At 46.2% G+C, this 12,995-nt stretch overlaps 3 protein-coding genes and 4 non-coding genes across 7 annotated transcripts; 1 reads left to right on the plus strand and 6 right to left on the minus strand.

The window, feature by feature from the left end:
- Positions 1–1,421: 1,421 nt before the first annotated feature.
- On the plus strand, positions 1,422–5,045 carry LOC120702503 (3-phosphoshikimate 1-carboxyvinyltransferase 2-like). The gene is made up of 8 exons (XM_039986319.1): positions 1,422–1,804; positions 2,277–2,521; positions 2,610–2,763; positions 2,995–3,209; positions 3,753–3,870; positions 4,108–4,318; positions 4,422–4,483; positions 4,594–5,045. The coding sequence occupies exons 1-8, from the start codon at positions 1,499–1,501 to the stop codon at positions 4,810–4,812; spliced, it is 1,530 nt and encodes a 509-aa protein (XP_039842253.1). The 5' UTR covers positions 1,422–1,498; the 3' UTR covers positions 4,813–5,045.
- A 318-nt stretch (positions 5,046–5,363) lies between these two features.
- Positions 5,364–7,620, minus strand: LOC120702504 (40S ribosomal protein S20-like). The gene is made up of 3 exons (XM_039986320.1): positions 7,389–7,620; positions 7,164–7,277; positions 5,364–5,879 (listed from the first exon to the last, which is right to left on the minus strand). Exons 1-3 carry the CDS (start codon positions 7,516–7,518, stop codon positions 5,737–5,739), a joined length of 387 nt encoding a protein of 128 aa, XP_039842254.1. The 5' UTR covers positions 7,519–7,620; the 3' UTR covers positions 5,364–5,736.
- On the minus strand, positions 6,022–6,097 carry LOC120705359. The gene has a single exon (XR_005687940.1). It is a non-coding gene; the product is annotated as a small nucleolar RNA SNORD36 (small nucleolar RNA).
- LOC120705358 lies at positions 6,375–6,451 on the minus strand. The gene has a single exon (XR_005687939.1). It is a non-coding gene; the product is annotated as a small nucleolar RNA SNORD36 (small nucleolar RNA).
- Positions 6,735–6,819, minus strand: LOC120705360. The gene has a single exon (XR_005687941.1). It is a non-coding gene; the product is annotated as a small nucleolar RNA SNORD36 (small nucleolar RNA).
- LOC120705361 lies at positions 6,925–7,012 on the minus strand. The gene has a single exon (XR_005687942.1). It is a non-coding gene; the product is annotated as a small nucleolar RNA SNORD36 (small nucleolar RNA).
- A 1,642-nt stretch (positions 7,621–9,262) lies between the features above and the next one.
- Positions 9,263–12,713, minus strand: LOC120702505 (tRNA 2'-phosphotransferase 1-like). The gene is made up of 7 exons (XM_039986322.1): positions 12,095–12,713; positions 11,864–12,011; positions 11,552–11,641; positions 10,540–10,594; positions 10,340–10,462; positions 9,788–9,844; positions 9,263–9,687 (listed from the first exon to the last, which is right to left on the minus strand). The coding sequence occupies exons 1-7, from the start codon at positions 12,637–12,639 to the stop codon at positions 9,557–9,559; spliced, it is 1,149 nt and encodes a 382-aa protein (XP_039842256.1). The 5' UTR covers positions 12,640–12,713; the 3' UTR covers positions 9,263–9,556.
- Between the last annotated feature and the right edge of the window lie 282 nt (positions 12,714–12,995).

The following is a 12,995-nucleotide window of genomic DNA, read 5'->3' on the forward strand; positions in this document are numbered from 1 at the left end:
GTAATATCGAACTTGTAGGAACTCGAATTTGCTTCTCCTATCTTAAATGACAAAGCAGTGCTCCTGCAAATTTTTCAAAAAAAAAAAAATTTCTCTTTATGCAGCACGGCGCATGAGACCTGCTTCCGATTCGGATCGCAAACCTGCTCAACTTCAGGCCTTCAACCGACATTGTTGATTTGATTGAACTCGGAATCAGGCATGTTGATTTGCTTGAACTCGGAATCAGGCATGTTGATTTGGTTGAACTCGTAATCAGGCATGGAGCCATGGATCGTCTCCGTCTCGAACAAGGAGATCCGTCTCATTGTAAAATAGGAGTAGAAATCAGTTCTGATGGCCGCAATTCGATCGATCCATCGTGCTCGTGCCGACGACGACGCCATGGATGCCGGAGAGCCGGAGGACCGCCTGACTGACCTCCCTGATTGCGTCCTCGGGCACGTGCTGTCGTTCCTGGACGCCAAGCAGGCCGGGCGCGCCGCCGTGCTGTCCCGCCGCTACCGCCACGCGTTCGCCGGCGTCCACACCGTACCCTCTCCTTCGTGCAGGAGACCTCGGCCTCCAGCAGCACGGCGCCCGTACAGGAGGAGGTAATGATGTTTAGCGAGGCTAATTGTGCGGCAGCGAACTCATGCTGCCATGCGGCAAGCGGATGCAGGACGCTGCGGGCTGCCGCAAAGACCGCATGTGCCCGCGGCGCGACTTGCGGCTTGCGCGGACGCGGGGCGGGCAGCCGCAAACCGCCCCGCTTGCAAGCTTAGCTCTTGAGCCCTTGCTCGACGAATATTGGTTCTCGGTTGTAGCTAGATGCTGATTTTTATGCCAATCAAAAGTTGAAATTTGAAAATTTGAGATCTCCTACAATTAGAAGTTACCTTTTAAATATCCTATTTGGACATACAATATTTTTTAACCACAACAATACACGCATTCCACTTTTATAGAGCTGTGTTCAACAGTACTTGGTAGATTACTGGAGAACGAGATGCGAAAACACGTGAGGAGGGTAAAAGAAAAAACATGAAAGTGAAGGAAAAAAAAAACATCGTTTTTACTAGAGATGCCATGTTCGCTAGGCACCACTTTAAACAACCTAACATTGGCACGCTCATCACATTCTTTTAACCGGGGAAGACGATGAATTGGGGAGCTCGAAATTGTTGGAGTCACGTGCTGTGCTGTACTGGATCATATGCGCACCCTTCCGATTCGATCCGATGCGTCCACCAAGTCTACTCTGATCGACCCGTCACCTGCAGCAGAGAAACTTGAGCAGAAATTTTTGATCTTGAAAAGCTCGTGAACCTCCCCTGTCGCGGGGGTTGGTGGCGGACCGGCGCGCGCTCACCGGCACCAGCCCGGCTCCCTATTTCTTCCTCCCTTCCTCCGCCCGACCCGCGTCGAGTCCACGCCACCAGCACCAACCCCAGCCGAGCCAGACCAACCCTCCCCGACCCCTCCCCGCGCGCCACCAACCCACCCACCCGCCCCGGCAATGGCGGCCATGGCGTCCAGGGCAGCGGCCACCGTCTCGCTCGACCTCGCCGCCGCCGCCCCGGGGGGCCTCTCGCGCCGCCACCGTCCGGGCTCGGCGCGCCCGCCCGCGCCCCCCGCCGCCGCCGCCGGGCTGCGGATGCGCGGTCGCGGGGCGGTCGCGGCGGCGGCAGCAGCGGCGGCCCCGGCGAAGGCGGGCGCGGAGGAGGTCGTACTGCAGCCCATCCGGGAGATCTCCGGCACCGTGAAGCTGCCGGGGTCCAAGTCGCTCTCCAACCGGATCCTCCTGCTCGCCGCGCTGTCCGAGGTGAGGAGCCGGCAAGCCTCCCCCGTCTCCATTGGGGTGGATTGGAACTGGGTGCGGGGATGAGATTTTACAGGGGGTTTGGTGGCGTCGTCTTGTCTGTCGTGCTACTGAAATGTTAGGTTCCTCAAACACTACGAATTACCTGTGTGGCCGATCCAGTGACTCGGTAGTTCGTCTTCAGTAGCCATTACTCTCTGCGAACTTTTGTTTGGGTTAGGGTGGTCAATTGCAAAATGAAGGTGTAGTAAACACTAATGGTTGGGATGGCATGATCTGTCCTGGTGTCTGGTGCACTTTGCTATGAAATTTGGATAGAAAAAAAACAGCCCTCAAAGGTTGATCTTATTACTGCTGTCATGACAGATGATGAAGCATCGAGGATCCGTTACATTGTTGTTGACAAACATTATCGCAAAAGCAAGCATTGTTAATTGTTATTGTTTACTAATAATGCTCCTTTACCCTTGATCAGGGAACGACAGTGGTCGATAATCTGTTGGATAGTGAGGATGTCCACTACATGCTCGGGGCCTTGAAGGCCCTTGGGCTCTCTGTTGAGGCCGACAAAGCTGCCAAAAGGGCTGTAGTTCCTGGCTGTGGAGGCAAGTTCCCAGTTGAGAAGGATGCCAAAGAGGAAGTGCAGCTCTTCCTGGGGAATGCTGGAACTGCAATGCGGCCATTGACAGCAGCTGTGACTGCTGCTGGTGGAAATGCAACGTACTTGTTTTTTAAAGCTTGTTGGAATATGTAGGGGATCCATTTGTATGTACGGTGATTTATGGTGCAAGTTTTTTTTGAACTTCAGTTATGTCCTTGATGGGGTACCGAGAATGAGGGAGAGACCCATTGGTGACTTGGTTGTCGGATTGAAACAGCTGGGTGCGGATGTTGATTGTTTCCTTGGCACTGACTGCCCACCTGTTCGTATCAAGGGAATTGGAGGGCTACCTGGCGGCAAGGTTAGTTATCAAGTCCCACATGCTACATTCTCCTGTAGATGGCTGAACTCCTTTTTCAAGCCAATTCATTTGACAGTGAAGCATAGATATAGATATGGATTAAGCCCAATCAAGTCTTACTTGGCATGTGTTTAGCAACTTAGTTCCCATTTTCTGGGGTGTTGCCTTTTCTCTAGTCTAACATTATGTGAGATCATGAATTAGCTCTTACAAATGTGTTATGCTCTACAGGTTAAGCTGTCAGGCTCCATCAGCAGTCAATACTTGAGTGCCTTGTTGATGGCTGCTCCTTTAGCTCTTGGGGATGTGGAGATTGAAATCATTGATAAGCTAATCTCCATTCCCTATGTTGAAATGACATTGAGATTGATGGAGCGTTTTGGCGTGAAAGCAGAGCATTCTGATAGCTGGGACAGGTTCTACATCAAGGGAGGTCAAAAGTACAAGTAAGTTTTATAGGCTTTTCACTTCGTCGATGTTAAAGATTCTAGTTTCAGTATGTCCAACCAATCACTGATGTATCAACACATAAACTGGAGATATAATCATTGCAGAAAAAATATTGATATCGGCTCTGTAAATTATTTAATCATTAGACCAGTCTATTGGAGTCATGGAAACCAACTGGAATAATTAAGGAAAACTTTCTGTCTATTATATCTAAGGTGCATCGAACTGGTGACAATTGCGTAGACATGATAGCAGAAGTAGCATCCATTTTTATAACTTGGCTAACAAGAAGTAATCTAGGTAGCTAGAGGATTCATATCTGCTTGGCATGAATGATTTTTCCCCCACGAAGAGGTACTTTATTAGTGTGGTCAACCCCTTTTATGATGTGAAACTTCTCCGTTATTGTCTGTCAGGATACATATTTATGTTTCTACCAAATACACTTAGTCTTATGTACTCAAACAGTTAGTTCAAACTTCATGTAAAGTTTATCAGTGGGTCCCTAAACTAAACTTGTTTTACCCTGCAATTGTCAGGTCCCCTAAAAATGCATATGTGGAAGGTGATGCCTCAAGTGCAAGCTATTTCTTGGCTGGTGCTGCAATTACTGGAGGGACTGTGACTGTTGAAGGGTGTGGCACCACCAGTCTGCAGGTAAAATTTTGATATAAGGCTAACTTTTTTTAAAAAAAAAACTTGTTGGTTTGGCATGGACCATATATATAGTCACTATATGTGTTATCCAATATTCCAATTCATCTGCCATTGTCAAATTGACATGCTTCAATGAGTCATTCATGAAAACAAGCTAAACGTCCCAAACCAAATAGTCCATCTTGTTACTGGGTGCAGTGTGTTGTTGCCATCTTAACTAATATGCTCAATATGCAGGGTGATGTTAAATTTGCTGAGGTACTGGAGATGATGGGAGCGAAGGTTACATGGACCGAGACAAGTGTAACTGTTACTGGTCCACCGCGGGAGCCTTTTGGGAGGAAACACCTTAAAGCCATTGATGTCAACATGAACAAAATGCCTGATGTCGCCATGACTCTTGCTGTGGTTGCTCTATTTGCTGATGGCCCAACTGCTATTAGAGATGGTAAGACATTATCAACCCTAACAGCATGCCTGTTTTATGTTAGCAACATAGCACCTAAGAGATGGTTTCTTCTGCTCTTTACTAAACTATTGTTCTTCATCAGTGGCTTCCTGGAGAGTGAAGGAGACCGAGAGGATGGTTGCAATCCGGACTGAGCTAACTAAGGTAAACATGCCACACAAGCTTTTCTTCTATATCATTGCCAGTTGGACCTCTTGTGCTTTTCCTGCTGGAGTTATATCTTCAGCTCTTCACCTGCTGTTTCGTTTTGCCAGCTCGGTGCGTCAGTTGAGGAAGGTTCAGATTACTGCATCATAACGCCACCAGAGAAGCTGAACATGACAGCAATCGACACCTACGACGACCACAGGATGGCCATGGCCTTCTCCCTCGCCGCCTGCGCCGAGGTGCCTGTCACGATCAGGGACCCCGGGTGCACCCGCAAGACCTTCCCTAACTACTTCGATGTTCTGAGCACATTTGTCAAGAACTGAACGCAATTCTACGATAGCCGGATTGAAGTGATGCTGCTAGGGATTTGCTGAGGAAAAAACAATTTTCTTTTCCTGTTCGTTTTCTCTTTCACGAGATAAGTTTTGAGTCTGTAATACCAGCTTGTAGCATTTTTCCTATGGAAAAGTCTCGAGATGTATTGTACACTAAGGTAGTAAGGTTCTTTTCCAGAGTGGATCATTGGAATAAGAATAAATTACGTTTCAGTGGTTAACTGGTTATATTTATCTCCGCAAACCCAAAGCAACATAGGGCGGCTGGCCGGCGAGGCAGCATGCAGCAATCCACGCCGCTGACCGCTGGTACTCTGCAGCCGTTTCCCTGTGAACAAGGTGATCGACCGCAGAGAATTACAAGGCATTAAGGGCTTGGCCCATGGTAGTTGCTGTTCAACAGATTGTCAACACCAAACTCAGTTAACCATTCATCTACTAATTTGTGGTTAAAATCAAATGGATTCATCTGTTAAAACAGACAGGGCATAAGGCAAGGAAATACTGATACGAGCCAAATCTATGATATGAAAAACCCATTAGCATCCAACAACCATTCGTCCATTACACCAATTAGCATCCAACAACAATTCCATTCATGCATATATCATCTGATGAAGGCTAATTGAATTTATCTGTAAAAAATGACCTGACAGAAGGCAAGGAAATGCCAGATTAGTGACATGAAAACCCATTAGGAGCATCCCATAATCATTCCACTCATGCATAACATCCACTGAAACAGACTAGCATGCCACAAAATCTCGATGGGCACAACAATTCTGATGCGAATAAACTATCAATTAGGAGGGAATTCCTCTGCTACAGAGTTTTCTCATGCTAGAAACTCTCAAAACATCCTGTTCAGTTGCATTTCAAATCCTTCAAAACGATAAGATGCTGGCTACCACATTACGCGTCACTGATTGTCACCTCAACCTCCACACCAGGCTCGATGGTGATGGAGGTGATCTGCTTGACCACATCTGGTGTGCTGACGAGATCAATCACCCTTTTGTGAATCCTCATCTCAAAACGATCCCAGGTGTTGGTGCCTGAATAGATTCAAACAATTAATATTCATAACAAATTGAAGGCAGAACTGAGGATAAATTGCATGATGAACAAGTTTCAACAAGAATAATATCATGAGATAAATATCAAGAATTGCAAGTAAAGGATGCGCACATCAGAGGCTGGGCATCAGTTTTAAAAAGCTCAATTTTGAGACATCAAATATATCAGTATAAAGATATGTCATCATCATCTGCTCAGCACATATACAATTGAAAAAAAATCACAATCCCATGAAAATGATATAACTCAAAGCTTCAACATATCAAATGTTTCACAAACTACCATCTGAGTGGCATTCAATATAACAGAATGATAGACCAAAATACAAACCCCAAAACTCATGCAAATAATGTTGCACAACTTACTGGCCTACCAATAAAACATCCCAAGACTAAACCTGAAATAAGTCACTGTGAATGGAAACAATTACTGAAAGGAAAATGTTTCACCAAATAACAATCATTAGATGGGCCAGCCATCAGTTTTAAAAAGCTCGATTTTGTAAGTCCTCAAAGAAATCTCAGCAAAAATTTGTTTCACATCATTTGGCCAGCCCATCATAAACAACGAGTACAAAAAGCTCAAGACTAAATTAGATGAACAAGAATGACACCCCAAGGAACTAAATGTACCTAAACATTCAAATTTGTAACTGAAATTAAACCATGACACTCGAAAGTGAGAATATTGTTGACATAATATATGAGGTTCCTAGACTATGGAGGGGCATTACGGGGTAGTAGCGATCACTATAAAATATCAAGCAATAACGTTAGTTGAACCCATGCAATAACCAGAATGCCCTCCACACTATTATTGACACAATAAAAAGCCAAGCATCAGTTTTAAAAAGCTCGGTTTTAGAGACTTCAGTGATGTAATATCTCAGAAGCATCTCCTTGTTAACATCACATGCTCGTCCTTTCGTTACACAATATAAAAATCAGGTCTTACACAAACATCATCATGCTGCATCGATACACTAAATTTCCATATATCAAAATGGTACTGACGATGATATGCTAAGCATCAGCTTTAAAAAGCTCGATTTTTTAGACATCAGAGACCCAAAAAAGATCTCAGTCGATGTAACTTTTAACATCATCTGCAGCACATCATCGCAGCTGACAGCTCTAAATATCGAACAAATGCTAGTACATTATAGCCGGAACAGCCAAACAAGCACAATAACCACACACAAGCACAAGCAAAGTAGCAAACTAAGAACGTGAGGCGGCTAGTGGAAGGGAAGGAGAAGTCACCTTCGCCACAGGGAGACTTCCTGGTGGTGATGTGGAGCACCTTGGTGGGCATCCGGACGGGGCCCTTCAACCTCAGCAGCTTACCCTTGGCACCCTTCACCAGATCGCCGCAGACTGCACATACCACCGCAAGGATCACATGTCAGCTCGATCGAACCCAATGCCGCAGGAAATGAAACCCATCCATCCTCCCGGAAACAGAGTCGGAACGGCGGGCGATCATACCTTTCTCGAGGTTCTTGACGTTCCTGGAGGAGAGAGTGATGCGGATCCTGTGCTGCGGCTCCATCGCCCCCTCGAACCCCGCCTTGCTGGACTTCATCGGCGGAGCGTACGCCACGTCCGCCGCCGCCATGGCTGAGTGGGGTGAAGCGGAGAGGAGGTCGGGCGCTAGGGTTTCGCCTCGATGAAGCCGGAGGGGAGGTGGCGGCGGGGGAGTGCTAGGTTTTGAGGAGCCCGCGGTGTTAGGGTTTATGTAGAGGCGGGAGGTGGAGGAGAGACCAGCGTAGCCGTTGGATGTGGTCGAGAGGAGATCTGGCCGTTGGATTGGAGCTCGCTCGTTCGAAGCGGGTGTTTGTGTGTCGATGACAGTGGGTCCGCGAATGAGCGTCCGGACCGAACCCAAGCAACACACCAAAGTGGACCGGACCGGACCAGACCACTAATCAAGTTCAGACTTCAGAGTTCAGAATCAGAAACGGGTCATCCCATCAAACCTTCCCTTGAATTTTTCTCATTTGGGGCGTTCAAATTTGATTTCCTTTTGAAAAAAAACACCTCATCCTCATGACCATACAAACAAACCCACAAAATAGACGAAATTTGTTTTAAACGGATGTTTGTACTATGAGATTTCCAGAATTCCAGTAACACGTAGCATATTTGGTGCTTTTCACTGATGGCAATGGTTCAATGCAGGATAAACGAGGAAAAAGGAACAAACTCCAGCTAGTTCAGCAAGAGTTATCTAAGACTATGGCACATAATTGCATAATCGCAGGTGTTTAGCAGAACATGGACCCAATTTATTCATGCTAAACTCCGGGAATTATCTAAGAATGACTGAACAAAACAGACCAAAACAGAAGAGCAAAGTTTGTTATAGGCCTTGCATACCGCTCGTACTCAAACAAAAAAAAAAATCCTCTTTCCTTCATTAAAACTTTCTGCATAAAACCTCCAATTATAGTGCTTCTTTCAGTTTTTTTTTAAAAAACGCTAGTGCTTCTTCACAGTTGGCATTGATGATCAAGAAAGGAAAAAAACCCAGCAGTGTAAGCCTATAAGCTCCTGCTAGCTGTGATGATGCTCTCCACAGTGATGCCATAATACTCCTTGAAGATCTTTCCACTGGGAGCACTTGCACCGAATCTGTCGATGCCAATAATCTTGCCCTTAGCCCCAACGTACTTCTGCCATCTAATAATACACCATGCTTCATTGCTGATCCTTGCATTCATCCGACTATTCCTGAAAAAGTTCCCAGGAAACAAGTGACACAACACTGACAGTTTTCCCCTCCTTCCTCAACTCAATGGCAGCCTTGGCTGCAATCTGCAGTTCAGAACCGGTACTCAACACGAGGTCTGGCTTGTTCCCAGTTGAGTTGTCGGAGTCTCGGAGATGATGTACCAGGTAGGTGAGGAAGCTTTTGCCTGGAGAGAGCAAGAACTGATGGCCTCTTCCTATTGAGGGCTGCGACTTTCTCATCCCCAGCAGCCTCATTGCCATACGCAGGACGGAGCATCAATATGTTGGGCATTGTTCAGAAGTTCATTCATCAGGTGCTCAATTGGCTGATGCGTTCGGCCATTTTCTCCCACAACAATAGAGTCATGGGTCATAATATAGATAACTCCAGCTTCAGATAAGGCTGATATCCTCATGGCAGCTCTCATGTGATCTGAGAAAACAAAATAAGTAGCACAATATAGAATGAGGCGTGGGCTGTGCAGAGCAATACCATTGCAAATGCCACCCATTCCATGCTCCGACTCCGAAGCAGATGTTTGCGCTCCTCAGGTGTATCCTTTTGAAAGTTGCCAAAAGTTTTAATCAAAGTCATGCTAGAAGATGGAAGATCAGCACTACCGCCAAAAAAACAAGGCAACAAGACGCAATTAGTACACGAATCTGTATCATGGTGACATTTTACAGATGCTGAATGGCACAGCTTACAGAGTCGAGCCATAACAAAATGGCATGGCAAAACAATCACCAGCTAATGTAACTGAGGGAAACACAGATCCATATATGTGATTTGCTGCAGAATACAGGTCTTAAGGGATACAACACAATACCTCGCAAAAAAAAACAGATACAACAGGAGAGATGTATTTTAGCATGTGAAAAGAAGCCATGTAAAAACTACATCAGTTTCGACTGTGGTCTCTTTATCTTTGAAACAGTATCGGTGCTCGTCCTGGCCATGTTTCGATTTTCTCAAAGTATTTCACAGGGATGATGCCATCAAAACCTTCAGTCAAGATCACATTGTTGTCTGAAATGTAGAGCTTCATTCCATCTGTGCAACAAATTCAGTACTCAGATCAGCCTCTAGTCGGAAAATAGAAGGAACCGCAATAAGTTTGGACCAATTTACAAGCAGCACAGGCACAGCGTACCATGAAGTGCCTTCCTGACATCCAAATGTATTAAAACGTTAACATCCGGTCGCATACCTGAAAACATGCAAAATAAACAATTTTTTTATGAAGATAAGAACAGACCAGACATTAAAACGTGCTATAAAAAACGCAACCATAGAACTCAAGAAAAGCCCCTAACTAAAAGGAACAATAGACATGATTGACATGTAGCATGCAGAGCCTTTTGTATAGTATACCTAACTAATGGAATAATAGATATGTATTACAGCAGAAATTTTTAAGATAATCTTGTTTTTTGTTTAAAAAGAATCATGATGATCTGGCATGTTTAGGTTCTACCATTTTCCACAAGAACGCACCCCCCCCCCAAAAAAAAAAAAAAAACTCGACCAGAGGGGAGACTCTCCCAGGCTTTGTTCTAAGAAGGTGCAGTGTTTTGAACCCAGGTCGGGATGGGAGTTTCAACGACTCCCAAAGATCAACACTCTAACCAGTCCACCGTGAGAAGCTTGACTTTTCCACAAGAACATCCATTACTAATGTGCTACAGAAACGAGCAAATCATACCACTAATTACTTCTCCATCTGATGGTAATCCACTTGAGAAATGTACATGTAACCTCTCCATACGATTTAGGCCAGATTGCAAGATCAAGTGAAGTTTTCTCCGGTAAGTTCCATGCACACAGACTGCAGATGAAGAAATCAGCATAAACACCTCATTCCATTAGGGAGCAAATGTGAAAGTGAGCCCTTTTTTTACATACCTGACACTTCATCAGCTGACAAAATGGGCTTCAGCAAATTCTCAGAAGTAACAGTCTGCAAGAGGTTTGCAGGATTAGTAAGAAAACTAGAACAACCACTCCAGTTGCAACTCACAAGTTCATCTAACTAGTGCATAGTGATTCCGACCATACAAATACACCACAAAGCCTGAAACTTTAGACACTTGACAGTCTCTTTTTGTTAAGCCTGAAACTTTAGACACCTGACACTTTTCGTTAAGCTGGTTGATGTGGTAGTCCATTTACACAATTCACTTGATGTCTTGATGATGAGAAAATTAAAGTAGCACAGCATGTCACAATCGACAATACTAAATAAACACTCTAAGGAGATATGGTGATGAGGGAAATACTAAACATAATTGCCTACATTAACTGCATCCAAAAGCAAGAATAGTAGCATTGGAGAGATCATAAATATACAAACATAAAGATCCATGTGTTGTGTAAATTTTGACTAAGCATATACAAAGAACTATCAGAGATAAAATGTGAATGGAAACTTCCTTATATTAGTCCAGGAAATTCATGTTAGCAAGCACTATGATGATCTCATTATATATTACTCCCTCCGTTCCAAATTGTAGGTCATTTTGGCAAATCTAGATACATAGATTTTTCTATGCATCTAGATATACAATTGGGTCTAGATACATAGAAAAATCTATGTATTTAGATTTGCCAAAACAACCTATAATTTGGAAAGGAGGGAGTAACTAGTAAAAAAATAGAAGAACGACCCTTCAGCATCATAGAACTGGACTGGATGAATTATTGTGAAAAAACTTCCCATCTTAAACTTGTGCAGTAAGCCTAAAAAGAGCAGTGACATGAACAAATTGCAGCACAAGCAGGTGTCACCTCTTCCTTATAGTTTTATATATGAATCAGAAGCGACATTTAAGAAAAAGTAAACAATCACAGGAAATACATGCCGCATTAAGGAAACATCTTCAATATCAGTGCAGGAAATTTCTGACAGAGAACATACAGTTACTGTGTGCCCCTGGTTCGCCCGAATCAATAGCTCACCATCTTCCTCCAACAGACTAAACCTCTGCTTGGTATCCCGCCTGACGGCCTACATGCCAAAAGGCAACAATTTCTCATCAGATTAAATGACACGCACAATTCACAACAGAAATTTGTTTGTCTAATGAAGTTTAAAGGGCGTGGATCAGCATTTGCCGGTGCGAGTTTCGTGAAGCAAGCTAACAAGATGAAACAACTATCAGGTCCAGGAGCCTAGTGAGTTTCCTTACTCCTCAGTCTTCAGCAGCATATAGTTGAGCATGACAATTACCTCCCTGATTTCGTCCACCGTGTGGCACCTGAGTGGCACGTTGGCGAATGACTGCAGCTTGAGCCTGAGAAGGTCGCGGACCCGCACGTAGCCGTCCGGCCTCATGTCCAGGCCCAGCTCCACCGCCATGTGACGCAGCACCCTCGACCTGCAACCAAGAGCAGCCAGTTAACGGACCGGGCGCCCACACGACGCAGCAGCAACGGAGGGGGCATCGGGATCCAGCTTTACAGGAGGCGGCCAAGAGCGCCGATGCGGTCGCTCTCGTTTGCGTCGCCACGCCCTCCCCGCCCGCCGCCGCCGCCGCCGCGCCTCCTGCCGCCGCCGCCGCGAGGCTGCGGGGAAGTGAAGGCGTCGGCCCTGGAGTGGTAGCCGGCAGATGGGGAGGACGATGACGAACCAAGGGCGTCGATTCGGTCCCTCCCGTCTCCGCGTCCGCGCCCTCCCCGCCAGACGCTGGCACCGCCCCGCAAATGCAGGGAATCAAAAGCGGGGACCATGGAGTGGTAGCCGCCGGCAGAGGAAGAGGACGACGAACCAAGGGCGTCGACGCGGTAGCCCCCGTATCCGCCGCCGCGCCCGCGCCTCCTGCCGCCATCGCCGCGCGGCTGCTGGGAAGCGACGGCGGGGGCCCTGGAGTTGTGGCCGCCAGAGGAGGAGGACGGCGAAGGGTTCATGATGAACCGGGGGCGCGGGATTGGAGGAGGGAGGCGGGGGGAGAGGAGGAGGGACAGGGCGCGGAGAGGGGGCGAGGCGGCGGCCGCAAGTGCCCTCATGGGCGGGGGCCGGCGGCTGCTCGTCGGAGCTGGTAGACACGCGTGCGGCGGTGCGGGAGCGACCCGGTCGACATGGCGCGTGGCCGGGCCGCGGCCCTTGGAGACGAGGATTGCGGTTGGGCCGGAATGCCGGATGATAGGCCCAAAGGCCAGACCATAACGATTTGACTATCACTCTCCATTTTAAATTATAGTTCATTTAAAATTTGACTACTCGTCTTATACAAAATTTAACTATATTTGCATATTTTTCTGAAAAAACGATCGGTCAAACTTAGAGTTAAAAAGTCAAACGACCTATAATTTAGAACGGAGAAGTTTTATGTCTCAAGTTTGATTAGCATTGGACCAAGGGT

The sequence above is a fragment of the Panicum virgatum genome, chromosome 4K (assembly GCF_016808335.1).
Source record: "Panicum virgatum strain AP13 chromosome 4K, P.virgatum_v5, whole genome shotgun sequence".
Taxonomy (NCBI): Eukaryota; Viridiplantae; Streptophyta; class Magnoliopsida; order Poales; family Poaceae; genus Panicum; species Panicum virgatum.